The sequence below is a fragment of the Quercus suber genome, unplaced genomic scaffold (assembly GCF_002906115.3).
Source record: "Quercus suber isolate HL8 unplaced genomic scaffold, Cork oak 2.0 scaffold_164, whole genome shotgun sequence".
NCBI lineage: Eukaryota > Viridiplantae > Streptophyta > Magnoliopsida > Fagales > Fagaceae > Quercus > Quercus suber.
Window position 1 is genome coordinate 229,838 of NW_027069625.1, and position 26,917 is coordinate 256,754.

General features: G+C 34.9%; 1 protein-coding gene across 5 annotated transcripts; it reads right to left on the reverse strand.

Annotated features, from left to right (window-relative positions):
• Positions 1-1,255: 1,255 nt before the first annotated feature.
• Positions 1,256-15,044, reverse strand: LOC112002945 (uncharacterized). 5 transcript variants are annotated; one of them, XM_024035110.2, is made up of 10 exons: positions 14,917-15,044; positions 12,965-13,201; positions 10,924-11,053; positions 10,700-10,779; positions 7,815-8,921; positions 6,760-6,797; positions 6,469-6,670; positions 2,645-2,731; positions 2,145-2,197; positions 1,256-1,594 (listed from the first exon to the last, which is right to left on the reverse strand). In XM_024035110.2, exons 2-8 carry the CDS (start codon positions 13,097-13,099, stop codon positions 2,729-2,731), a joined length of 1,695 nt encoding a protein of 564 aa, XP_023890878.2. In that variant the 5' UTR covers positions 13,100-13,201; positions 14,917-15,044; the 3' UTR covers positions 1,256-1,594; positions 2,145-2,197; positions 2,645-2,728. The 5 variants fall into 5 exon arrangements, with proteins under 5 accessions (XP_023890878.2, XP_023890877.2, XP_023890876.2 ...); XM_024035109.2 differs by lacking the exon at positions 1,256-1,594 and adding an exon at positions 1,703-1,884; XM_024035108.2 differs by lacking the exon at positions 1,256-1,594 and adding an exon at positions 1,703-1,887.
• Positions 15,045-26,917: the final 11,873 nt, after the last annotated feature.

The window sequence follows — 26,917 nt, forward strand, 5'->3', positions numbered from 1 at the left end:
GGTGATTAGGATTGAACCAAAGTTGCAATTTGCCAAATGAAATGGGAGGGAATAGGAGGATTTTTAGTTGGAGGAGCGCTAAACCCATTTGGGGGTTGCAATTTTATTTTAAACCTTCGCTTGGGTCAGGTTTGACTCAACTCAAACAATTTGAGTTGATAGTTTTTCAACCCATCTAATCCTACTTGATCTACCATATATATATATATATATATATAAGTTTATATTATTACCTTATTTTAATCTTTTAGTCTAATTTATTTTTATATTTTGAAAATTAGTTTTGATGAATTTAGAAATATCATGTGAATTTCTCTGATTTATTAGAAAAAACTCAAATAGTTCATGAAAACTCAATTTTCTCAAAAGGCATAAAACATTCGAGCACAATCTATTGATCCAACCCATTTGGGTGAAATTGGATTGGAAATTTCTCAACTGGTCCTCGTTATATTGGGTTTAAAAACTCTCCAATCCACCCATATCATTGAATGTTGACGGCCCCAATCAGAATCCAAGTTTCTTTCTAAAAACACTATTCTCCCTTCATGATTAATTAAAGAAGGCCGGGTTCCCATCCATTGTTGTGCAATCTTTATTTTCTGGCCAATTTGTACTTCAGAGCCACAAAATTGGAGTTCAACCCGAGCAATTAACGTGCTTTAAATCCGTCCTAGCTGCGGAACCACACTAACTGGACCGCCTTAATGCTAAAGCCCAAAGGGATAGTTTGATCTCATTTACTCTACTGCCAATATAGCATATAGATAGTTGGTCAGGACTATTGTTTTTCACTTCAAAACTGATACGGAACCTGCCAAATATGGCATCATAATGTTTTGTAATGATGCTTGAAGAAAATCTCAGGACGAGCAGAAGCAACATGGGTAGCTTATGGTGCATAGTTAGCAACATTTGTTCATGACAAATGTTTCAAGCTTTATCTGATAAGCACGTTTCTACCTCCACAGCTGTAAATCTTGAGGCCCACCGCCCACTCAAATGCTCTTTTTTTTTTTTCTTTTTTGACAACATAAAACTTCACCTAGGTAGGGCCTGTTGGACCCACCCCTAGGGAGTAAACCATATATGCCCCACCTGCCAGAAACTGTGTATCAAGTAATTCTGGGAAACTCGTAGGGATCAAACCCAGGATGTCTGGGTCTACAGTTTATCTTAAGCCTCCAACCACTAAATTGCAGGTTTAAAATGCTGTTCTGCTAGAAGAAACTATAAAATAAATCAACAAGCATCATGACACCTAACTTTTTTGCTCATCTGTATCGTATCAGATAATCATGTATTTGCATGATGCTTTTATATAAATGCATTTCTGACATTTATTGCAAATAGCACGACTGAAAAGAAGAGGACGAAAAAAGGGGAAGAATTAAAAGAACAAACTATTGACACCTTGTTATATCCCCACTGCCCTCTCTTTTCACTTGTACTCAAGCTTTTTTCATTCAAACCGCTTCACCAACAATTATAAGTCAAGCCCAAGCATGATTTTCAAGCTGAATAACATAACACGAAAGGCTCGAAATATGCTAGCCTAATCCAACCAAGCTCGCAAAGTATTGCAGTGGTTGTCCTGCAGGTCATAATATGTAGCTGAACATAGATACCAGTGAAACTAACCGAAACCCAACAGAATTAATTAATAAATGGACTTGCAAGGAAGCAGGGAGGCACAATGAAATACACAAGTATATGAGAATTTAATACTGCTTATGGATGGGTGTAAGTTGGGCTAATATACCAAAGATTTAGAATCTTGATAAGAATACAAACATCACTTTAGGCTGAAAATTTTCTGGACAAGCAAGATCAGTCAAGGTTGGCTCCGTCCATGAGTCAAGCTGACCTGAAGCTTGACACTCACTTCTAAACAAAATAAAATTAGGGTCAAGACACTCTACCCAAGTTCTCTTTTTCTATATTCATGTAGCAAAAAGACGGTTTCATGTCAACAAATAAAATAAATTAATGTAATTATGACACCAGGATGAAAATATTAATAGAGTCCAGTTTTCAAAATTCTGATACAACACCACCGCAACAATGAATTTTTCTATTGAAAGAGTAATGATTGACTTTGTTACTACTTTAAGAGAAGAAAAGAAAATAAGTTTTATGACTACCTTGTAGTTTTGTTACGGATATCAGTATAATGTTCCCTGAAGAATGTAGAGATCTGCAACACATTGACATTATTAGTCCAAAATTCAAAGATCACCACCTCAGAATCTACTAAACTCTTAAAGAATGAGGTCAGAAAAAGACATTAAGAGTATAGTAAGGGTGAATTTGAACAATCCATGAAACTGGAATCATTCAATCACTCTTCTTACACTTTTTAAATTATTTCCTGGTGTCCAGATTTTATTTGTTTTCTTTTTAAATCATTGTCAATATATACCATGCAGAAAAGTAGATTGTTTTCATTATATATATTATCCTAAAATAGAACCCATGAAATTGAAGTTAAGGCTTTGTTAAAATAAAGAATGAATCCACATGAAGAATGCAAAGATTTGTTTCATATGCCAAACAGAATACGATGGATAGGATCAATTCCATTTGACATCTAACTTGACCCTATTGCTTTCAAAACAGGGGTGGAGGAATATTTCATACTTACTATAGACTGTACTCCCACTACAGAAAAACTGAAATATATTTTCATTTGAGCCAATGCTTCTTTTGTGATCTAAATGGCCTGAACTCACTGCAAAAGAAAACCAAACATATTTAGAATAACTGTGATGGAAATAAGCTAACATATAGATTATATAAAAAGAAGCATATTTTCCATCAAAGCAGTCTCTAAGCAGCGACGGAAACAAACTAAAGTTTTTCTTCTAAGTACCTCACTTGTCATCAATATTGTTCCTTGGGTACAAAAATAAAGGTGATGAACCCAATTAAAAGTGCCTTAACACAAACTGAAGGCTCCAAAACAGAAAAGGGAAAAGGAACATGGATATGATAAGAAAGGTTTTATAATGCAAGGGAAGCCAGTAAGCAACTTTTGTTTGAATTTTCATATATGAGTTTGCATCTGGAATAACAAAATCTGGTACTACTAATTTCACTAAGGTAATTTTTTTTTATGGGAATTTTGTGTACATGAGGTATCTGTTCCATTCATATAAAATCTCATCACTTATATAAAATAACTAACAGAAAAAATTATTGCACCTGGAGATATGGTTAGTACTTTTGTCACAACTAATTTGATTTGAGTTGCTAAAAATAATATATAACTAACTACATGGTTCAAGGGCATCTTTAATAGCATGCTCAGGTCTCCATGGAATGGGTGAAATCTAGGTGTTGACAAGGAGAGCATGAATAGTCATTGTAAACTTGACGGTTGGTGTAATAGCAAGAACCCACTAGAAATCGCAAGGACTGGCAGCCAGAGGATGGTGAGGACCCTATTAACATAGAACATTCCTGAAAGATTTTTGTTGATTTTTTTTTTTTTTTTAATAGTAATTTTTGAAATTTCTAAATGTTTCCAGCTTTCTCAGTAAAATTAGAGCCACTACGTTAATATTAATTAAGATTGTTTTAAATACATTTTTCCTTGCAAAATAACTACTTTGGAGCCTTTAATTTTATCTCACATTGGTAAATCTTGAATCATTACAGTATACAATCTACAGAATTCCAATCTTTTATTTTTCTCATCTGGTGTGCTGAAATTCAACCTTGTAGACTCAAGGAATTATTACTCTAACATTTCTTCCACTATCATACTACATCAGGTGCAATTCCTTTTTAAAGCCTTGACTAGCCTGGTTGCTAGTGACAAAGTTTAAAACAACCACTTTGTTGATGATGATCAAGAAGGTGCAAGCCATTCAAGCTACTTGATAAGTTAAGATGGAGGCATTACAAACCCTAAAACAGCAAGCTGAACACATAAGCTAGAGCATAATTCAAAGAGATAAATGATTGGCTTGATGCTTTGGAGTTATACATTGGCAGGAACAGGGATAGGAAATGGGATTGTGTTAGAGATCTATTTTACGACTAACCTATCGTTAGACTTATTTTTGGATATTCTCATAGGCACCTCTATAGGGACGACACCAATGGAAATGAATGGGTGAAATCTAGGTGTTGACAAGGAGAGCATGAATAGTCATTGTAAACTTGACGGTTGGTGTAATAGCAAGAACCCACTAGAAATCGCAAGGACTGGCAGCCAGAGGATGGTGAGGACCCTATTAACATAGAACATTCCTGAAAGATTTTTGTTGATTTTTTTTTTTTTTAATAGTAATTTTTGAAATTTCTAAATGTTTCCAGCTTTCTCAGTAAAATTAGAGCCACTACGTTAATATTAATTAAGATTGTTTTAAATACATTTTTCCTTGCAAAATAACTACTTTGGAGCCTTTAATTTTATCCCACATTGGTAAATCTTGAATCATTACAGTATACAATCTACAGAATTCCAATCTTTTATTTTTCTCATCTGGTGTGCTGAAATTCAACCTTGTAGACTCAAGGAATTATTACTCTAACATTTCTTCCACTATCATACTACATCAGGTGCAATTCCTTTTTAAAGCCTTGACTAGCCTGGTTGCTAGTGACAAAGTTTAAAACAACCACTTTGTTGATGATGATCAAGAAGGTGCAAGCCATTCAAGCTACTTGATAAGTTAAGATGGAGGCATTACAAACCCTAAAACAGCAAGCTGAACACATAAGCTAGAGCATAATTCAAAGAGATAAATGATTGGCTTGATGCTTTGGAGTTATACATTGGCAGGAACAGGGATAGGAAATGGGATTGTGTTAGAGATCTATTTTACGACTAACCTATCGTTAGACTTATTTTTGGATATTCTCATAGGCACCTCTATAGGGACGACACCAATGGAAATGATGAAATTTCATGAATCATAAGTTTAAAACTTTTTGTATTGTCTTGGAGGTTTGGAAAAGTTGTGCAAATTGTCATACAAGGTAATTCACCTAAAAGTTATGTTAATGAAAAGTTTGCTCAACTAATTGCAGATTCGGATGCGTCAGGTAATAAATTTTAAATTTCATATTACATTTTGTATAACTATAATGATGAAGTTTCTGCATTGTAATTATGACATATCCAAAATGTTGCTATCATATACTCTTGGGTAAGCCATGGATTGAGGAAAAAGTAGCAGTATATAATTCTAAGAGCCATGTCTGTTTGTTGAAGAAGGATGAAACCAAAAGTTTGTATTATTAGAGAACTCAGAACCTTTGCTTTATTTAGGAAGAAAGTTCCATTCAACAGTTATGCCAAAGAAATCAAATCAAACTGAATATTTGGAAGTTGATGAAAAAATCATGAAGAGATCAAGAGGAAAAAATGGAGTTGATTGAGGAAGTTAGAAAGATCGAAAGCAAAGATCTATTAAATGAGGAAATTTCCAACATATAAGGCCACAATCCCGAGGATCTAAAAATGGAGTTGATTGAGGAAGTTAAAAAGATCGAAAGCAAAGATCTATTGAATAAGGAAATTTCCAAAATATAAGGCCACAATCCCGAGGATCTAATTGATTTTGCGAATAATGAAGTTTCACAACAATTTGATTTTGTCAGGAATGAAAGATTTGATTTGGATGTTCTAATTTGGTAAATCTTCTCTATTTGAATTTCAAGTTGCTTGTTTGGTTCAACAGGTTAAATGCGTATCTGAAAAGAATACAAAAGGGGTTGAATAATCAAAAAATCTATTCTTCTAATATGGAAGATTTCGAAATTTCATACTTTAATTCAAGGATGAGTTCTTTTGGGTAAAGGGGTTTGGCGTAGAACATCATTGGAAAATTTGTCTTGATCTTTTTGTAATTTTCATAAAAATTAAAATTGAGATTTTATTTCTGTTAGCGTCTGGTTTTCATAGAAAGTTCAACCAAGACTCAAAAGCATGACTCCTTTTTTCTCCTCTAAAAAAAGAACAGAGGAATAAAAAAAAAGGACAAAAAAAAATCCACATGGCAAAATCTTAAAAGGGAAACCTAAAGAACAGCACCTAAGTACTGTATCAAGATGAAGGGGGAAAAAATAAAAAAACAGAAAAAGTACTACCAAATTTATTGGGGAACAAAAAAGGGAATATTTTATATTTCCCAATGGTTAAAAGAACACAGGAACAAAAATTAAATTCACTGTTTCTTTTAACCCAAAAGAAATTATACATGAAACAAAAGTACCCTTTGAAGTGCTAAGAAGAACAGATTAAGCACATTTAAAAATGATTTGAAACAATATGGAAGGGTGAAATTGCCAATGAGCTATAGCTTAATTGGCACTTCCTCTCTCATGATAATTGGTTGGAGGGTATGGATGCATAACTTACCAATAAAGAAAGAAGGATGGCTTACGTTTACTGGTAACCAAAACCACAATCAATTGCAAATCTAAAGAGGAAAGTATCAAAAAAAAAAAAATAACCTTAGAAATCAGCCTCATGGATCTTCTAGGAATTGCTCCACGAGCACTATGATTTGAGCTTCTTAAAATCTTTGCATCAGGTTTACCATAGGGACTTCTATCTTCTCCATCCACATGTTTCCTCTTTTTGTGAAGTTCTTTAGATTCTGTATCATTAGAGCTTATACAAGTCCTCTCAACTGAGTTATTGATCTGTGAGCATCTGAAAGGAGCAAAATAGATTCATTCTCAGATTACGACAGCAAATTTAGACATGCCATAACAAGAAATTTGACCGAGAAGGAAGATTACTCTGAACTCTCCCTTCCATTGATAATGTTGCTCCTCTCCTGTACACAAAAGGATATTGTCACAAAATTTCAACATGGTTGAATTTACCAGGCAGAAAACCGTATATCTACATTTGCAACCTAAATTCCAGGCATACATAATGAATATGAACTCACTCACTCCCTCCCTCCACCCGCTCCTCTCTCTCTCTATACAAGGAAGAAGGGAGGGAGGGAGGGATGGAGAGAGTTAATTATTCATCACATATTTAACTCCCTCCCTCTCTCTCTCTCTCCAAGGAAGAAAATAACCAATAGAAAACTAAGCCCAAAACCGAATAGTCAAATTCCTAGACTGGTATGTCTCATATATGTGTGGTACAATATACTTGCAAACTTTATTTAAAAATATCCATCAAGAAGCACAGACAAAATAACTAGTCATAAGAAATGATACTAAACCAAGTGTTCATAATAGAATCCATCAATTGCTAACCAATATGTACCTGACTAACAAGCTAGAAAGAGGCAAAAGCAGGCATTTTGTTATCATTTAAACTGATAGACATGTGGCTGGGTTTAAATGTGATCCAAAATTTTACAATTAGATCACTAAAAATTACAATATACTTCTCAAACATTCACTCTCAACTACCTCTGCTAAAATATATTGGCAAGCATGGAACAAACAATTGCCTACAACACAAAGTAGAAATTCATTGGAAAAAAAACCCTTGCACGTCATGGTGAGATCAGATTTCATATATAATTTTATCATGCCCATTTTTTTATGTGTTGACTTGACAATTAGCATAATTATAACTCTCATACTGGTAGTACATGATGCAGCACATGTAAAACACCACCATATAAAGCATTTACACATATCCTGATCTTCAGGAAATAGACAAGTTTTTTGCAATAAAATTATAGATAAAAATAAAAACAGAAGTGCAAAAAAGACAAAATTTTAAAATGGGGAATACTTTTAGTGATAGTCCTTTTTCCTTTTTTTTTGTGGGGAGGGGGGTGGGGTGTTGTATCACTCAGGTGGAGAGGTAGAGGAACAGAACATACCCATTCTTCGACACATGTTGGCAAAAGGTCATGATTAAGCTCACTTGAGTTGGCTAATCCACCTTGTTCTGTATTGCGCTTAGGATCAACCAAATCCAGCAAGCCATCGGTTTCAAAAGCTGAAGTTGATGCATCTTTACTTGCAACGTCTGATGTTGGCATCTCCAGAGAACCGCTTGCAGAACATCCAGGATATACCACACTAGGGTTCACAAGACTGCAACTGTTTTGCATGGTTGAGTTCTCAAAAATTTCATCACCTTTTGAATTTTGATCCTTTGATGCGAGAGGGCTAAGTGGACAATTGGATTCTGAGTTGACCACAGAATTGCTTGCTGACTTTAACTGCAGAGTGTCAGTGACGTCTGAATCAAGGATTACAGTACACTGATCTTTTGCACAAGATTCAGCAGCAGAATTTATCTGGTCCTGTGTATTAGAACTGGGTTCGGATGAGATAAGCACTTGATCTTTCTTCAAATTCTCTGATTCATCTAAGGCCATGCCGCAAGACATTATTGCAGAGGACAGTAAAGATGCATCACCTTTATCTGGTCGTTCAAACCCCATATGATCATCTTCTATCATTTTTGAACTTGGGGAAGATCTTTTTAGTACATGACCATCATTGATTTGGACTGAATCTACATTACCTATAAAGGAATTTTCTGTTTGTTTATTAGCCTCTCCAAAGTGCCCAAGGTCCTGATGAAGACTTCCTGACTTGTTCCTGTGCATACCCTCGCAAATATAAACCTCATTCTTAAATCTTTTAGTCCACTCTGATGGGCTTGAATTCAAATCAACATATAGATTGATCCCCTCTTCTGACATGACATAAAACTCAAAAGAAGCGGAAGGAACTCTTGGAGATTTTATTATAGAGGCAGCAATAGCATTTTCTACAGGACATGCATCAGCATCTGTGTTACTATATTTAATCTGGGGCATATCTTCCACGGTGCCATCTCTTGCAAAACCCAAAAAAGCGTTACTAGGGCATTCTCTTAGGGTCTCATCATGATTAAGACCACTTTTGTCATGTTGAAAAACAATGTGAGAGTGGGACATCTCCTTAAGATGACATACTGAACCACCAAAAGCATCCTGCATAGGAAGCCACATATGAATACTAACGGTGCAACAATAGGAATCTAACAGATAAAAAACTGTTTTTACAAACAAGAAAGAAGGGATCCCAACCTGTAGCATTCACAGCTTCTCAGGCTACTCAAACAACCAAAAAAGAAAGGAAAAAATAAATAAATAAAAGGAAGAGATTTGTCTTCTCCTTGCACCTAGTTGAATTAGTACAGTTTTTTCATCATCTTTTTTCTTTTTTATTGGAAGGTTACATCTGTCCAGTGAATCCTGAACCCATACCCTCCACCTTGTTCCTACAAGAAGATGAGGTGCATTTGAGATAGAGCTTATTGGCATAAAATTGTTTCACCATCTTGCCTATTCATGCTAAAAGTTGTAGCCAAATAAAACTCTTCCTTATCTGATACTCAGTGCTTTCCTTTAGAGGAGAATGCCAAGACCGTACAATTCTTTTGTTAGGAGACCCATGTATTAGTGAGGGTTAATTTTGTACTTTTATATTTTAACAAATGCTATTTATAAAGAGGAGTTAGCCGCTATATTTGGTAAATTCTCTCTCCCATTCTCAGTATTTTTCTTCCTTTTCTAACAATTTTATAAGATCAAAGAAGACTCTGGTTGCCCATAAGGTCTTTGCTTAAAGTCTTTGTGTAAAATTGTTTCACCATCTTACCTATTCATGCTAAAAGTTGTAGCCAAATAAAACTCTCCCATGTCTGATACTCAGCGCTTTCCTAGAGGTGAATGGCAAGACGATACAATCCTTTTGTTAGGTGACCCATGTATTAGTGAGGGTTAATTTTGTACTTTTTATATTATAAAAAATGCTATTTATAAAGAGGAGTTAGCCACTATATTTGGTAAATTCTCTCTCCTATTCTCAGTATCTTTCTTCCTTGTTTAACAATTTTATAAGATCATAGAAGACTCTGGTTGCCCATGAGGTCTATGCTTAAAGTCTTGCTAACCCCCCAATTTTTTCCCCAGTAAATTCCTCTATTCTCCCTGAGCAATAGTCAGTCTGTTCAGATTTATTGATTATGGCTTATACAACATGTGAGATGAAATGGTGAGATTCTCTTGGAGGAGATCCACTTTTTTAATAACAAGCCCATCAAGACTTCTTTTTAATTGATTAACAATTAATATAGCTAATAACCAAGTATGTCATGAGTGAACCAAACACACTAAATCTAGTTTCAATTTGTGTGAGACATGGTCATAAGGAAGCAAATAACATATGTTCAGTGATCTATTGGGAGATACTTTTACATAGACGTTAAGTAAGAACCAGTTCCAAATCTTTTTGAAAAGTTAGGCATTACGTACCATGACAGACACCTGTCCACAAACTTGACAGTGAGGGTTAGAAGAGTTATTTATTAGTGAAGGGTAATTTGAACTTCTACATTTTAAGCAAGGGTGCATATACAGAGAAGTCAGACAATATCTGCAGCAGGCTCTTTATCTTTCTATCTTATCTGAGAATTTTATAATATCTTTCTTGCAGCATTGGGCCATTGGTCTTAAAAATGGCTTAGGAGGAGAAGCCATGAAACAGATGCAGCTATTTAGACCCCTCTCCGATTAATAAGAATTGGAAATAGCACTGTCTTATAGGGTCCACAAGCTGTATCTTAAGTCAAGAAATCTTTCCCAAACAAACTGTCATTCACATACCAATACAATAAGCCCAAAAGAATGGTGATAATTGGAAAGGAATATATTTAGTATGCCATTCAATATCTATCTAAAAGAAATTCAGTCATAAGGAATCAAACCTTATCATGGTATTTAATATTTTGAGAGCAATTTCCCTTTTTATCTTCCTCTCTGAGACACAATATGAATCCATTGCCATCTGTGACAGAAGCAATCAGTTGCTGTTCATCCATTTAAGATGTTCTCATCACAAAGTCAGGACAAATGTCCTATTAGGCAATACAAGATTAATTTTACATATTAGAAGCTCAAATTTATAAGGCAATCAGCAAGTACTGGAAACCTTTTTGGGCATCCTCTGCAGGATTGAACAGCGCTCCAGGCTGCAGTTGCGGTATTGATGATGTAGGAGGTGAAGCCCCATTGATCCCTCCTACCCTTTCCACGGATGATTTTGAATTTAAACTCTTGTTCTGGAAAATTCTCAAATATTAATGATGGGTGTATAACTTGACTACAATAGTTTCAACTTCATCTTAAATAAATGTGAACTCAAAGCATATTATTAAAATAGAAAGTTTAGAGAAGCATGACAATGAACAATCTAATGGATACAAAGAATTTGAGCATTTTTAGTATGTAAAAAATAATATAGACGAGTTAGTCTATATCAAGGAATGAAAATTTAAGTTTAAGTACATCCCTGGTCTCTTTGAATTGAATTCAAGGAAATGTCCACTCTCTAAAGAATTATGGTAAATTTGTTATATGCTTATATGTGATGATGGCAAAATCTTTTAGTTATTTTTCTAGTGCATTGTGATATAAATTACATATTCAAGAAAATAATAAACTATGAAGCACAGACACAACCCAACACGGGGTGCGGCGTCCAACGCGGCTGCCCGCATGTCGGTGTCGTGTCTAAGCCTTTTTTTTTTTTTTTTTTCACGGATTCACACCGACTCGGCTCGATTCGTGCCGATTCAGCTTCGATTCGCACTGAACTGGGCAGATTCCGCTAGAATCGGGCCGTATTGGCCAAATCGGGTCGTATCGGCTGGCGACCGAAACAAGCCGAAATCGGCCTCGAATCATGCCGGAACAGCGAAATCAGCTTTGAATGAGGCCTAAACATCCTAAATCTGTCCTTCCTCAATTTTATTCGGAATATTTGTTGCTTCTTTTGTGTTTTGTGTTTGTTTTGTGTTTCTTGCCTTCTTTTTTATTTGTTTTGTGAATCAAGGCATAGTAATGTGTTTTTTAAGAATATTTTAATAGTAAAAATATATAGAAAATATAAATAAAAATATTTTTAATAATTTTTTAATCGCTGCACCCCGCCACACCTGCACCCTACTTTTTCAAAAATTGCCGAGTCCCACACCCACATCCGCACCCAAATCGGGAAACGCACCCGTGCTTCATAGATGATAAATGGGTCGATAGATATGGATCACTAAGACCATATATTTCAATACTTTTCAACAATTCAAAAGGAAATAATTCATTTTTACAAAAAGAAGCACTTCGTAAATGACCACTAAGGCCACACACAATATATTTTATACATGTACACAAGCACACCTAACCAAAGACTTGATTGGCATTTTAAAGAACAAGCTTAATCAAGTAAACTTGAGCCCAAGTTCCAATTTAGCAAAGTTTGCACAAAATAAATTTGGGCAATTTAGGCCCATTCTGTTAGTTTACCTACTAAAATTTATCATAGACTGACTCTAAAATGTAAAATAAGCAGTGCCCCTCAAAAACTGGTAATGGGTAATCCCCATGTTTATTGCTCATTACATTCTTTCCATATAAACCAACAACTCTTGCCAATTAAACAAGCCAAGCAAGCCTGGGCTGAGTGCTCCATATTGGCACTAGCTCAAACCAATCGGAAATAAGCCTTTAAATCCTTAATGCTTAGCTCAAAAACCCACTCCATGGTTCATATTGACTCCTTTTAACCCTTGAGCATGACATGCTTGTTCTACACAGATCATGTTGCTGTAATTTGAGAACACCTCAAATAGTTTTCATTTTGATAAGTTAAAAAAAAAAAAAAAAAAAAAAAAAAAAAAAAAAGGAAAAGAGGGAGGTATTCTCAAATTAAAGCTGTCTTAATACCCTATTAAAGAATACCATCAATCCCAAAAGGTTAAAATGAAGGGAAGTGGGAGAAAAATGTGTGTAAAATACATACGCACTAAGAGTCTATAACTATGAGCTCAAATATGTAATATGGTGTGCACAAACAGAAACAACACAGTAATAAGGATCAACATGTAACAACAGACAAAGGGGAAAAAAAGGTTCTGGCTTCCCTTTATATGTGATTTATTTTAGTCAAACAAAAACAAGTAGCATGTAAACAGTACCTCTAAGTAGGAGATCAGCAGTGTTGCCAATTCAGAATGTGACCTATTAGCAGGCAATCCATACTTTTTGCACAAACTTTGAAGCTCTTTCCTTGGAAGGTTGTAATAGAAATCCTCATTTTCCTTATTTGCCATCTATCTGGACTCAAAGCGTCAGCATGTAAGAACAAGGGTCTATATCAAGGACGCATCATTAATTAAAGAACGAAAGATTTGCGGTGGGCTATTCTTGTAAAACTGTATTAGAGAAGGAAAGAAAACCAAGTTAATAAATGGATGAATTGCTAAACATAAAGTATCATTGGAATTAATGGCGTCTTACTTGTAAATTTCACAAGAAGTTGAACTCTTTTACAAATAATGCCCCCACGTTTTTACATCATGCATTTCTTCTGTGAAACTGTGGCCCTTATATTTTATGCATTTGTTGTGATAATTTTTATTACCTTTATCAAATTATATGAAAGATTACTTAACATAACCCCACTCTTTGCACAAGTGATATACAAGCAATGCAAAACTGTATTAGAGAAGGGGAAAAAAAAAAATCAAGTAAAACACAAGGTTGAACCCTTACATTTCAACTTACTCGTAAAATCGCACAATAACTTTGATTTTTTTTTTTTTTTCCAAATAATGCCCACATATTTTAACATCAAGCATTTTTTCTTTTAGAACTATTGCCCTATATTATACACATCTGCTGTGATAATTGTTATCTGACACCCTTATCAATTTATGTGATAAATTCTCAACCAAGCACACTTTTTGCACTTGTGAGTATTAATGGTATAAGACGCCACCCATTTAAATTCTCCAATTTTAATTCAGATGTAAAACGCGTGTCATCTAAAAAATTCAATGTCTTAAAAACCCATATAAACTACACAAAATCAAACAAATGCCACGCGTCTCACATCCGGCCAAAAATGGAGGGAATTGGAGGTTTTAAATGTGAGGGGATCTCATCCCGACAATAAACAAGCAATAATTAATTACTGAAGGAGCTTGACTGTCATTTTCATAAAATGATTAGATACACCCGGAACACAGTAACGTGCTGCTACCTCCTCTCACACTCATAGTGGACCCTACCATGAATTTAATTAGTAGAATCCGCTATAAATGTGAGAGAGGGGCACAATGCGTCACCGTACTCCAGGAGTACCCAATAATTACTCATCATCTTGGAAATGTAGCTACATCCATTCCTTTGCCAATGAAATTATTAAATTGCCAAATGCAATGTGGCTTATCTTTATTGCAAAGTTGAAATATAATTACAAACAATGAGTAGAGGATTAGATTACCAGTAACCCATTGGTTCGGCGTGTAACCTACCAATTAAAAAAAAAAAAAAAAACAGAGCAAAAATATTTAAACAACAATGCAGCTTCTAAGACTTGGGGGCTAGCTTGTCTGAAGTTTATCAATTAACTATAAATGTGGTTTCTTTCAGTGTATTTCAGCTCAAAATAAGTTTAACAAACAACAAATAACACACACACTCACAAACACATACACACACACAGGATATAAAATTCAAACAGTGTTTCTTTTCTTAACCTAAAGTAAGTTCCAATTTCCTTCACAAACACGAAAACAGAAACACGATAAATCCATTTCCCTAATCCCTTAACCTTTTTGAACCCTACTCCCTCCGTTTGGAAGCTGAGAAAACAGGAGGAAAGAGAAAAAAGAAAAAAAAAAACCAAAACAACTTCGTTTTCAGCCAAATCGACGCACAAAACCAAAGCTCCAAACCACTTCTCAGCCCTCTCATACAACGAAGAATCCAAAAACCTAACCTCGATTTTTCTTTCGTTTACTCACATTTTCGTAGCGACCTCAAACGTTTCGTTCAAGATTTTGTATCTTTCACTTCAACGGAGTCAAATAAAAGCGAACAAGGAAGTAAGAGAAAGAGTGAGAGAGAGCAACAGAGAGCATACCTGATCAGAAATTTTCCCGGAAAATCGGTGAGAAAGTGCGAGAAAATTTTCAAAGAGAGAGAAAGAAGACTTTGAATTTTAGTGTGTGCAGACGAGTCTTCAAAATCTGGTTGTTTCTTTTTTTTATTCGTTCAGATAGAAAAAAACGGTGTGCGGAATGGCATATTTGTAATAATGAGGACTTCGAGCGGCATTTTTGAATTATGTGTGTTTGGATTAGAAGCGGTGTTTTTGTACGGTGTGGTGCAGGAATAGTACTGTACAGAGGGAGATCAATCTTGGTTGGTTAATGAGTGATGTAAATTGCGTATTTGGGCCTAATTGGCTGCGGTCTATGGTACAATAGTTTTAACGGTGGAAGTGATGGCATGGAATCCAAATTTAGATAAAGACAACATGGGAGCATACGGATATGGCAATTTGGGTTCTATACCTCAAGGATTTGGTGCCAGATGCCCCAATTGGGCAATCCGATTCAGAAGCACATTTTCTTTTCTTTTTTTGGGTTTAGAGTTTTATGACACAAAATCTCGCGACATTTTTGTAACAAACAAAGAGCATTAAATCGTGGTAGATCATAATCAAAGTAAGGATATTTGGGGACTTATTATAACTCAAAATAAGAATAGTGTGAAAATGTTGTAACATATTGTCGTTGCTCTAGATTTTTTCTTGGTTTTAACTCCAATAAAGCTGATATGAATACAACTCGGTGTCCTAAAATGAGTAGGTGTTTATTTGATGTCTTGTGTAGAAGTATTGGATGAACACCTCACCCATGTATTTTTAATCTTAAACCATAAATGGTAAAGGCATAATTATTAATATCTTAACATATAAACAAATTTTTATCCTAGATGACGCATGTATGTACCACATAAGAATAAGAATAAAAATAAGAATATTCTATAGAGACTTTTTTTTTTTTTAAATAGTATATTTATTAACAAAGAAATTATCTTCGCCCTAAAATAGAAAAGAAATGATAAAAAATAAAAATAAGGTTTAGAAAAGAACTTCTTGAAACTGTTTTTTCTCACTAGTAGTGTGTCTATGCAGTGCCGGCTCTATGTATAAAGCAACCGATGCGGTCGCCTAAGGCCCCGAATAGAAAAAAGGCCCCCAAATTTTAATCAATAGAGGTTTTTAAAAATATTATAATAGTATTAATTAAGTCCAAATAATAGTCAATGAATAAAATAATATTTTTTTATCAAATGAAAATAAAAGAAAAAAAAAATGTTACGTTCACAACATTTTTCACAACACTTTCAAAATAAATCCTAAGAGATAGGTTGTTACACGGTATTATTGATGATAAAAAATTAATTTTAATGGTGAGTTCAAATTAGAACCAATAACAAATTAACACTTAAGATTTGTTATGAAAATATTATGAATATAGCTTCTAAAAAAAAAGAGCAATACAAAAAAGAAAATCACAACATTTTTCACAAGTTGAGTTGACAAACTTTTACTAGTTTTTATCTAAGTCCACTACTAATATCACTTTTTTACTTACCATTATCAAATTATCAATCTGCCACGTCAATAGATGTGAAAAGTTTTGTCAAATTTTTTGTCTATAGACTTTCAAAAAAAAATCTACATGATTCATGTTAATTAGTAGTAATTTTGCATCTAAAATAAGATAATTGAATTTAAATTAAAAAAAAAAATCATACTTAAATATATAAAAGGCCTCAATTTTAGTTTTTACCTTAGGCCCCCAAATAAATTAAGCTGCCCCTGTGTCTATGGGAGGTGGGGTTGAAGCAAATGATTGTATAGTTGATGTTCTTAAGCCGCTATTAGTAAATCAAACGCTATCTTTCTCATTTTGGGGGGGGGGGGGGGGGATTATTTCATGGATAGTTAAAAATTTTCAATTTACTTTTGTACCCTTAACTTGTGTTATCGTTAAATAAATCTTAATTAGGTAATATGGTTATTATTGGAAGTATAAAAGATGAATAATAAAGAGTTCTATTCTCTTAAAAATAGTATAGATAACTAGTCTTGATTTGATGATAAAGAACTATTATTAAGAGCAGATGCTATAAGTTGAAACTCTCTCTAAAAAAAAATTAGTATAAATAACTAGCTTTTTCAAACACACTTTTGTGTGTTGTGAGATAAATTTTGTTATTTATGTTTTTAAGAAAAATCATTTTCCCTTGCTTCTCAATTTACTTTCGCATACTTAATTTATCTTATTAATATAACTTTAAGTTAGGTAATAAAATTATGGTATAGTAGATGATAATAACAATAAAAGAAACTCCACAAAACCTCATTGTTGTTTCTTTGTAAATCATGAAACCCTTGAAATTTTGAACATTACACTTAATCTCATGTGGTATTTTTATGAATAAATCGTTAAATATCTACAAAATAAATAATGAATTGTTCATGTGATGATAATTTCCATATTAAGGGATGTATTTTCACATAAAACAATACCATAAGGGGTTTTGTGTTATACTTAAAAACCTCCAATGTTTAAATGTTACACAATTAATTAAACATAGAACTATAACATAAGGGGGGTGTTATGATTTGCCACTGCGGAAACTTTGTCAAAATAAATTTGGTACTAAAAATAAAGTATTTTGTTGTTGGGGGTCATTTTTTGAAATAGACAGAAGATAGCCCAACTCAGCAATACCGGCAGCAGAAAAGCGACAGAAATAATGGATCACAGGCCCTTAATATAAACAAATAAGTCTTGAGGAAGTAAGTGGGCCTAAAAGGCCCGGAAAGAGAGAAAATAGCACCCATGGGCAGTATATGGTATCAAAAAGTGAGAATGGGCCGCGGCAGGCCCAAAGCAATGTAAACAAAGAAAAGTAGGGGATAATGGCAAGCCCATGAACCCCAAGGATGAGAATGAGGAAATTGAGTCAGGGAAGCCCAATTAAGTTAGTAAAAGCCCATGGGATGCGAAGTTAGCAAATGGACCGAGGAAGTCCAAAGGAAGTAAATGGGCCGGAGAGGCCTAAGGGAAAAGAAAGGGACACTAGAGCCCATAAATGAGAACACCAGTGGCCATATTAAGCCACTGGGGAAAAGAATGGAATGGCAGGCTTGAAAAAAGGCCCAGCAGGAACAAGCTGCCGCAGCAGGAAATACCAAGTAATGCAGTAGGAAGCCAAGGCAATTAAAGAATTGGGTTGAAAAGAACGCAAAGCCTAGTACTGAGTAAAGCCCAGACCCTAAGAAAGCGGGAAATTAGAGTAGCAGCTCATGAAAAGCCAGAAACAGACGGCAGGCAGTACAGGCAAAGTCTCCAGTCTATGGCAGATGCATGAACAGCAGGTAGATTTCAGACATATGCACGCGCAAGGCCCAGGCACCACCAGCCTATACCCAGCCAATACGGGACATAGTGAGATCATGGGTCAGAGGTAAGAGGGCATGGTTTAGCGGTGGGGAGAGGGGAAGACCTGTTTTGAGGTTCCTACTCAAACTCTTTTAGGGGATACGTCCTGCTGGGATGACATACCTCCCAAAAAAGGGAAAGCTGAGTTGGAAGCATTAGGTGCATGCCATGAGAGATAGAGAGAGAGAAACATCACTGCGGCAGGAAAAGGTGCCACGACAGATTAACAAACAAAATAGTTGTCTTTGTCTGTAATAGGGGGACTCGTAGAAGGAACAGTGATGATCGGCAAGTACACCCAGACCAGACAAAGGTGGTTAAGGGGTAAAATAGTAAAATCTAGTCACAGTAGGCACTATAAGAAGGAAGCCTCTGCCGTGTACAGGGACACAACGCAATACAACACAACGTAACAAGGACTCTGAGGCATACTTAGGAAAATAGGGGAAGCACAATACTAAAAACCATGATCGTGGAAATCACTAAGAAAAGACGAAGAGAGAAAAAGAAGAGGGAACTCGGGGAAAAGAAAGAGAGAGAAGAAAAAAAGAAGAGAGAAAGATAAAGAGAAAAAGAGCAAGAGTTAGTGGCATGCACCGATAGGTCCCTTTCCTTCTCTCCCTCTCAAATCCCTGCTCTCTTCTATAATTGTCCTGGGCACTGTCCATTCAGGTCCGCCTCCCTCAAACCCATTAATTTCCACAGCAGGAATTCTTTTCCTTGAAAGTTAATCGTGTTGAGAAGAGGCGTTCTTCCTCTTTGGCATTGCTCCTGCGGACCTAATTGAACTTATTTCCTTTATCTGTTCATTAATCTTTATTACCATTTGCTCTTACTATTTCATTTGTGAAAGTTGTTAATATCATTGTGATTATGGATCATTTGGTCATTTCCTATTAAAAGAACTTAAAAGAACTATCTGGTCATTCCAGAATACACGGTTCTATTTTATCAATTGTATCTGTCTGCCGCAAGCACTCTCCTGACAGACAAGGCATAGTTTGCGCACAAGCCGGCCAAGTTGAGTTCTAGTTGGACCGGTCTCGACTCCCGCAACCCAGAACACTTGGGCCTACAATCGCAAAGGAGCAGCCCAGCCTAACACAGTAAAAGAAAAAAAGGCCCCCACACTTGTCAAATATTTCGTGATAAATTTTACTACACTCAAATAGAATAACAAATGAGTTATCAATAAAAATAAGTTTTATCGATACTTATAACATCGCACACACTTTGATACAAACACCACTCTATTTCACTCACTACTTATTTGCCATCTCACCACTTATTCTTGCATACCACACTTCTCTATCAAATGCCTTGATACAATCCATAGCTAGCCTTATATAGACATTACAAAGGAGACAAGAAAACAAAGCATTACATGCCACCACTAAAAGTAAATGTCAAAAAAAAAATAAAAACAAAAACTACACTATTCCTACATTCACAGGAAGCCAACTTGGTTTGATGGTCAAACCTTTTAACTCACCTACTAAAGAAGGAAAAAGGCACCTATCACCTGATTATCAACAAAAAAAAGTCATCTATCACCTACTAAAGAAGGAAAAAGTCACCTAAAGACATGAAACACTTTTCTATCTTGAACTCTTATTAACCTATTGTTAAACACGCAAAACGTTGGAATTTTTTTTAAAAGAAAGATGATTTATTTATTATCTAAAGAGCATTGTTACAAGTATTATTTATTGGGCACTCACAAGAAGTGTCTAGTAGCAAAATATCACATACATATTTTACATAAACAAAATTTGGACATTCATTATATTTTTTGGAATTGCATTTGTGCTCCTGTCCCCTTTTTGCTTGTTCATCTGTCATACAATTTGCTTCATGAAAGATGTGGTGTGGAAAGATGATCCATTATTGACCATGCAACATCTGGCAATCCAAAATCAAAACAAAAAAGTTTCAATGCCAGAACACCATATGTTGTTAGCCAATTGAGGAGAATTTGCGAGCCAATGTCTAGGTTTATATGTTTATATCCTAACCCTCCAGCCATTTTTAAACCATATCTAGCAACTCATATTTCTGTAATTTTATTTGTGGTAGTGCCAATGCAAATTGAGAAACCTATTTTTCCTCTTCCCTAGTTGTCTCTTAATACAACTCCACCTCCTACTTTACCAATGTTATTTTTAGAACTACTACCTGTTTTTAAAGTAACAAAAGAGAGTTGTGGAGGACGCCAAGATATTATTTTAGTGACTTTTGTTCCTTTTTTTTTTGTTTTTTTTCCTATTATATACAAGATGATAAAATTCTGGCAAAATGTAAAGTTTTGTGCATTAGCTGGTTTAGTGTTTTAGAAGGAGGATTGAATATCCTATTATTCTTAAATAGCCAAAGTTGCCAAATTCGATAATCAAATAGAATATTCCGAGACTCATTTGAAAAGAGCTAGGAGATATATTAGTTAAATTTTTGTGTAACCATTCTACTAGCGATTTATGGAAAAATAAATATTTCTCATTGTCTTGGGAGAGCAATCCAGAATTCCTTTGCCCAAGGGCAGTCTAGAATGAATGTAAAATACTTTCAAAATTGAGACATCGAAAACACTCAAGGCCAATACCATGTTGGTGGTGAGTAACAAAGGATGTGTATTCTATTATGAATGCATTTCCATATAAAAGTTTGATATATATATTGTAGACATGGGTTTTCCATATCCAATTCCATTGACTTTTATCAATTTGAATTTCTTCATGTGAGTTGGATGCTACTTTCACATTGCTCTGTCCATTACTATTTTGCCAAATTAGTTTGTTTGGTTGGACATGGTATTGTGCCAAAGGAATGCCATGCAAGTAGTGTAATGGTAAAGGATTTTAGATTTCATGCACCTCCCTAATGCATGAATTCTACATTAATTTCTTCTTCTACATGGGATAAAGGACCTTCAATATTATACCTAAGAGGTCCCCTAGTGTCCAATTGTCATGACTGCAGGCCTAATGCTCTATAGCTCGATGAAGGTTTCGTGTTTTTAGGAAAATTGTAGGGGAGTTTCCTGTAATTTGCTTCCTAATAATAATAATAATAATAATAGTTACACTTTTATACTTTAAACTTTCACCTCATTCATAATATCTCCCAAACTATCAATTTATTTGATTAACACACCAAATTGAAGAATTGTATTTACATATAAATTGAGTTAAATGAGACAAAAATTGGATGTAATGACAAAATTACCCTAATTAGTTGTAACGAAAAATCATTGTTATTATTTTTTTAGCACCCAATTTAGACAATATGAAGAATATTGATACAATCCTATCAAATTAAAATATCGATGGTAAATTGATTGTTTGCATGCTATTGAAAATGAGACAAAAATTTAGTATGAAAAAAAATGTAATTTAATAATAATAATAAGTATGATTAGGTGATGAATCTAATCATCCGTGACCTTTGATTAGTAGATGATGTCCATTGGGCTGAACTCATGGCCCATTCACATTCTTCGTTATTTTGGTTTTCATATATCTCAGTTCACAATTGTTGGGTGGGAGGCACGCTGCATGGACCATAACTCTACTAGAAACCTTCTTCTTCTTCTTCTTCTTCTTCTTCTTCTTCTTTTTTTTTTTTTTAACACACTTTTGTGTGTTGTGAGATAAATTTTGTTATTTATGTTTTTAAGAAAAATCATTTTCCCTTGCTTCTCAATTTACTTTCGCATACTTAATTTATCTTATTAATATAACTTTAAGTTAGGTAATAAAATTATGGTATAGTAGATGATAATAACAATAAAAGAAACTCCACAAAACCTCATTGTTGTTTCTTTGTAAATCATGAAACCCCTTGAAATTTTGAACATTACACTTAATCTCATGTGGTATTTTTATGAATAAATCGTTAAATATCTACAAAAATAAATAATGAATTGTTCATGTGATGATAATTTCCATATTAAGGGATGTATTTTCACATAAAACAATACCATAAGGGGTTTTGTGTTATACTTAAAAACCTCCAATGTTTAAATGTTACACAATTAATTAAACATAGAACTATAACATAAGGGGGGTGTTATGATTTGCCACTGCGGAAACTTTGTCAAAATAAATTTGATACTAAAAATAAAGTATCTTGTTGTTGGGGGTCATTTTTTGAAATAGACAGAAGATAGCCCAACCCAACAATACCGGCAGTAGAAAAGCGACAGAAATAATGGATCACAGGCCCTTAATATAAACAAATAGGTCTTGAGGAAGTAAGTGGGCCTAAAAGGCCTAGAAAGAGAGAAAATAACACCCATGGGCAGTATATGGTATCGAAAAGTGAGAATGGGCCGCGGCAGGCCCAAAGCAATGTAAACAAAGAAAAGTAGGGGATAATGACAAGCCCATGAACCCCAATGACGAGAATGAGAAAATTGAGCCAAGGAAGCCCAATTAAGTTAGTAAAAGCCCATGGGATGCGAAGTTAGCAAATGGGCCGAGGAAGTCCAAAGGAAGTAAATGGGCTGGAGAGGCCTAAGGGAAAAGAAAGGGACACTAGAGCCCATAAATGAGAACACCAGTGGCCATATTAAGCCACTGGGGGAAAGAATGGAATGGCAGGTTTGAAAAAAGGCCCAGCAGGAACAAGCTGCCGCAGCAGGAAATACCAAGTAATGCAGTAGGAAGCCAAGGCAATTAAAGAATTGGGTTGAAAAGAACGCAAAGCCTAGTACTGAGTAAAGCCCAGACCCTAAGAAAGCGGGAAATTAGAGTAGCAGCTCATGAAAAGCCAGAAACGGACGGTAGGCAGTACAGGCAAAGTCTCCAGTCTATGGCAGATGCATGAACAGCAGGCAGATTTCAGACATATGCACGCGCAAGATCCAGGCACCACCAGCCTATACCCAGCCAATACGGGACATAGTGAGATCATGGGTCAGAGGTAAGAGGGCATGGTTTGGCGGTGGGGAGAAGGGAAGACTTGTTTTGAGGTTCCTACTCAAGCTCTTTTGGGGGATACGTCCTGCTGGGATGACATACCTCCCAAAAAAGGGAAAGCTGAGTTGGAACCATTAGGTGCATGCCATGAAGGATAGAGAGAGAGAAACATCACTGCGGCAGGAAAAGGTGCCACGGCAGATTAACAAACAAAATAGTTGTCTTTATCTGTAATAGGGGGACTCGCAGAAGGAACAGTGATGGTCGGCAAGTACACCCAGACCAGACAAAGGTAGTTAAGGGGTAAAATAGTAAAATCTGGTCACAGTAGGCACTATAAGAAGGAAGTCTCTGCCGTGTACAGGGACACAACACAATACAACACAACGTAACAAGGACTCTGAGGCATACTTAGGAAAATAGGAGAAGCACAATACTAAAAACCACGATCGTGGAAATCACTAAGAAAAGACGAAGAGAGAAAAAGAAAAGGGAACTCGGGGAAAAGAAAGAGAGAGAAGAAAAAAAGAAGAGAGAAAGATAAAGAGAAAAAGAGCAAGAGTTAGTGGCATGCACTGATAGGTCCCTTCCCTTCTCTCCCTCTCAAATCCCTGCTCTCTTCTATAATTGTCCTGGGCATTATCCATTCAGGTTCGCCTCCCTCAAACCCATTAATTTCCACAGCAAGAATTTTTTCCTCGAAAGTTAATCGTGTTGAGAAGAGGCGTTCTTCCTCTTTGGCATTGCTCCTGCGGACCTAATTGAACTTATTTCCTTTATCTGTTGATTAATCTTTATTACCATTTGCCCTTACTATTTCATTTGTGAAAGTTGTTAATATCATTATGATTATGGATCATTTGGTCATTTCCTATTAAAAGAACTTAAAAGAACTATCTGGTCATTCCAGAATACACGGTTCTGTTCTATCAATTGTATCTGTCTGTTGCAAGCACTCTCCTGACAGACAAGGCATAGTTTGCGCACAAGCCGGCCAAATTGAGTTCTAGTTGGACCGGTCTCGACTCCCGCAACTTAGAACACTTGGGCCTACAATCGCAAAGGAGCAGCCCAGCCTAACACAGTAAAAGAAAAAAAGGCCCCCACACTTGTCAAATATTTCGTGATAAATTTTACTACACTCAAATAGAATAACAAATGAGTTATCAATAAAAATAAGTTTTATTGATACTTATAACATCGCACACACTTTGATACAAACACCACTCTATTTCACTCACTACTTATTTGCCATCTCACCACTTATTCTTGCATACCACACTTCTCTATCAAATGCCTTGATACAATCCATAGCTAGCCTTATATAGACATTACAAAGGAGACAAGAAAACAAAGCATTACAAGCCACCACTAAAAGTAAATGTCAAAAAAAATTAAAAACAAAAACTACACTATTCCTACATTCACAGGAAGCCAACTTGGTTTGATAGTCAAACCTTTTAACTCACCTAGAAGGAAAAAGGCACCTATCACCTGATTATCAACAAAAAAAAGTCACCTATCACCTACTAAAGAAGGAAAAAGTCACCTATCACCTGATTATCAACGAAAAAAAAAAAGTCACCTATCACCTACTAAAGAAGGAAAAAGTCACCTAAAGACATGAAACACTTCTCTATCTTGAACTCTTATTCACCTATTTTTAAACACGCAAAACGTTGGAATTTTTTTTAAAAGAAAGATGATTTATTTATTATCTAAAGAGCACTTTTACAAGTATTATTTATTGGGCACTCACAAGAAGTGTCAAAATACCACATACATATTTTACATAAACAAAATTTGGACATTCATTATATTTTTTGGAATTGCATTTGTACTCCTGTCTCCTTTTTGCTTGTTCATCTGTCATACCATTTGCTTCATGAAAGATGTGGTGTGGAAAGATGATCCATTATTGACCATGCAACATCCTGCAATCCAAAATCAAAACAAAAAAGTTTCAATGCCAGAACACCATATGTTGTTAGCCAATTGAGGAGAATTTGTGAGCCAATGTCTAGGTTTATATGTTTATATCCTAACCCTCTAGCCATTTTTAAACCATATCTAGCAACTCATATTTCTGTAATTTTATTTGTGGTAGTGCCCATGCAAATTGAGAAACCTATTTTTCTTCTTCCCTAGTTGTCTCTTAATACAACTCCACCTCCTACTTTACCAATGTTATTTTTAGAACTACTACCTGTTTTTAAAGTAACAAAAGAGAGTTGTGGAGGACGCCAAATATTATTTTAGTGACTTTTGTTCCTTTTTTTTTTTTTTGTTTTTTTGTTTTTTTTTTTCCTATTATATACAAGATGATAAAATTCTGGCAAAATGTAAAGTTTTGTGCATTAGCTGGTTTAGTGTTTTAGAAGGAGGATTGAATATCCTATTATTCTTAAATAGCCAAAGTTGCCAAATTCCATAATCAAATAGAATATTCTGAGACTCATTTGAAAAGAGCTAGGAGATATATTAGTTAAATTTTTGTGTAACCATTCTACTAGCGATTTATGGAAAAATAAATATTTCTCATTGTCTTGGGAGAGCAATCCAGAATTCCTTTGCCCAAGCGCAGTCTAGAATGAATGTAAAATACTTTCAAAATTGAGACATCGAAAACACTCAAGGCCAATACCATGTTGGTGGTGAGTAACAAAGGATGTGTATTCTATTATGAATGCATTTCCATATAAAAGTTTGATATATATATATATATATATATATATTGTAGACATGGGTTTTCCATATCCAATTCCATTGACTTTTATCAATTTGAATTTCTTCATGTGAGTTGGATGCTTCTTTCACATTGCTCTGTCCATTACTATTTTGCCAAATTAGTTTGTTTGGTTGGACGTGGTATTGTGCCAAAGGAATGCCATGCAAGTAGTGTAATGGTTAAGGATTTTAGATTTCATGCACCTCCCTAATGCATGAATTCTACATTAATTTCTTCTTCTACATGGGATAAAGGACTTTCAATATGATACCTAAGAGGTCCCCTAGTGTCCAATTGTCATGACTGCAGGCCTAATGCTCTATAGCTCGATGAAGGTTTCGTATTTTTAGGAAAATTGTAGGGGAGTTTCCAGTAATTTGCTTCCTAATAATAATAATAATAATAATAATAGTTACACTTTTCTACTTTAAACTTTCACCTCATTCATAATATCTCCCAAACTATCAATTTATTTGATTAACACACCAAATTGAAGAATTGTATTTACATATAAATTGCGTTAAATGAGACAAAAATTGGATGTAATGACAAAATTACCCTAATTAGTTGTAAAGAAAAATCATTGTTATTATTTTTTTAGCACCCAATTTAGACAATATGAAGAATATTGATAAAATCCTATCAAATTAAAATATCGATGGTAAATTGATTGTTTGCATGCTATTGAAAATGAGACAAAAATTTAGTATGAAAAAAAATGTAATTTAATAATAATAATAAGTATGATTAGGTGATGAATCCAATCATCCGTGACCTTTGATTAGTAGATGATGTCCATTGGGCTGAACTCATGGCCCATTCACATTCTTCGTTATTTTGGTTTTCATATATCTCAGTTCACAATTGTTGGGTGGGAGGCACGCTGCATGGACCATAACTCTACTAGAAACCTTCTTCTTCTTCTTCTTCTTCTTCTTCTTCTTCTTTTTTTTTTTTTTTTTTTTTTTTTTTTTT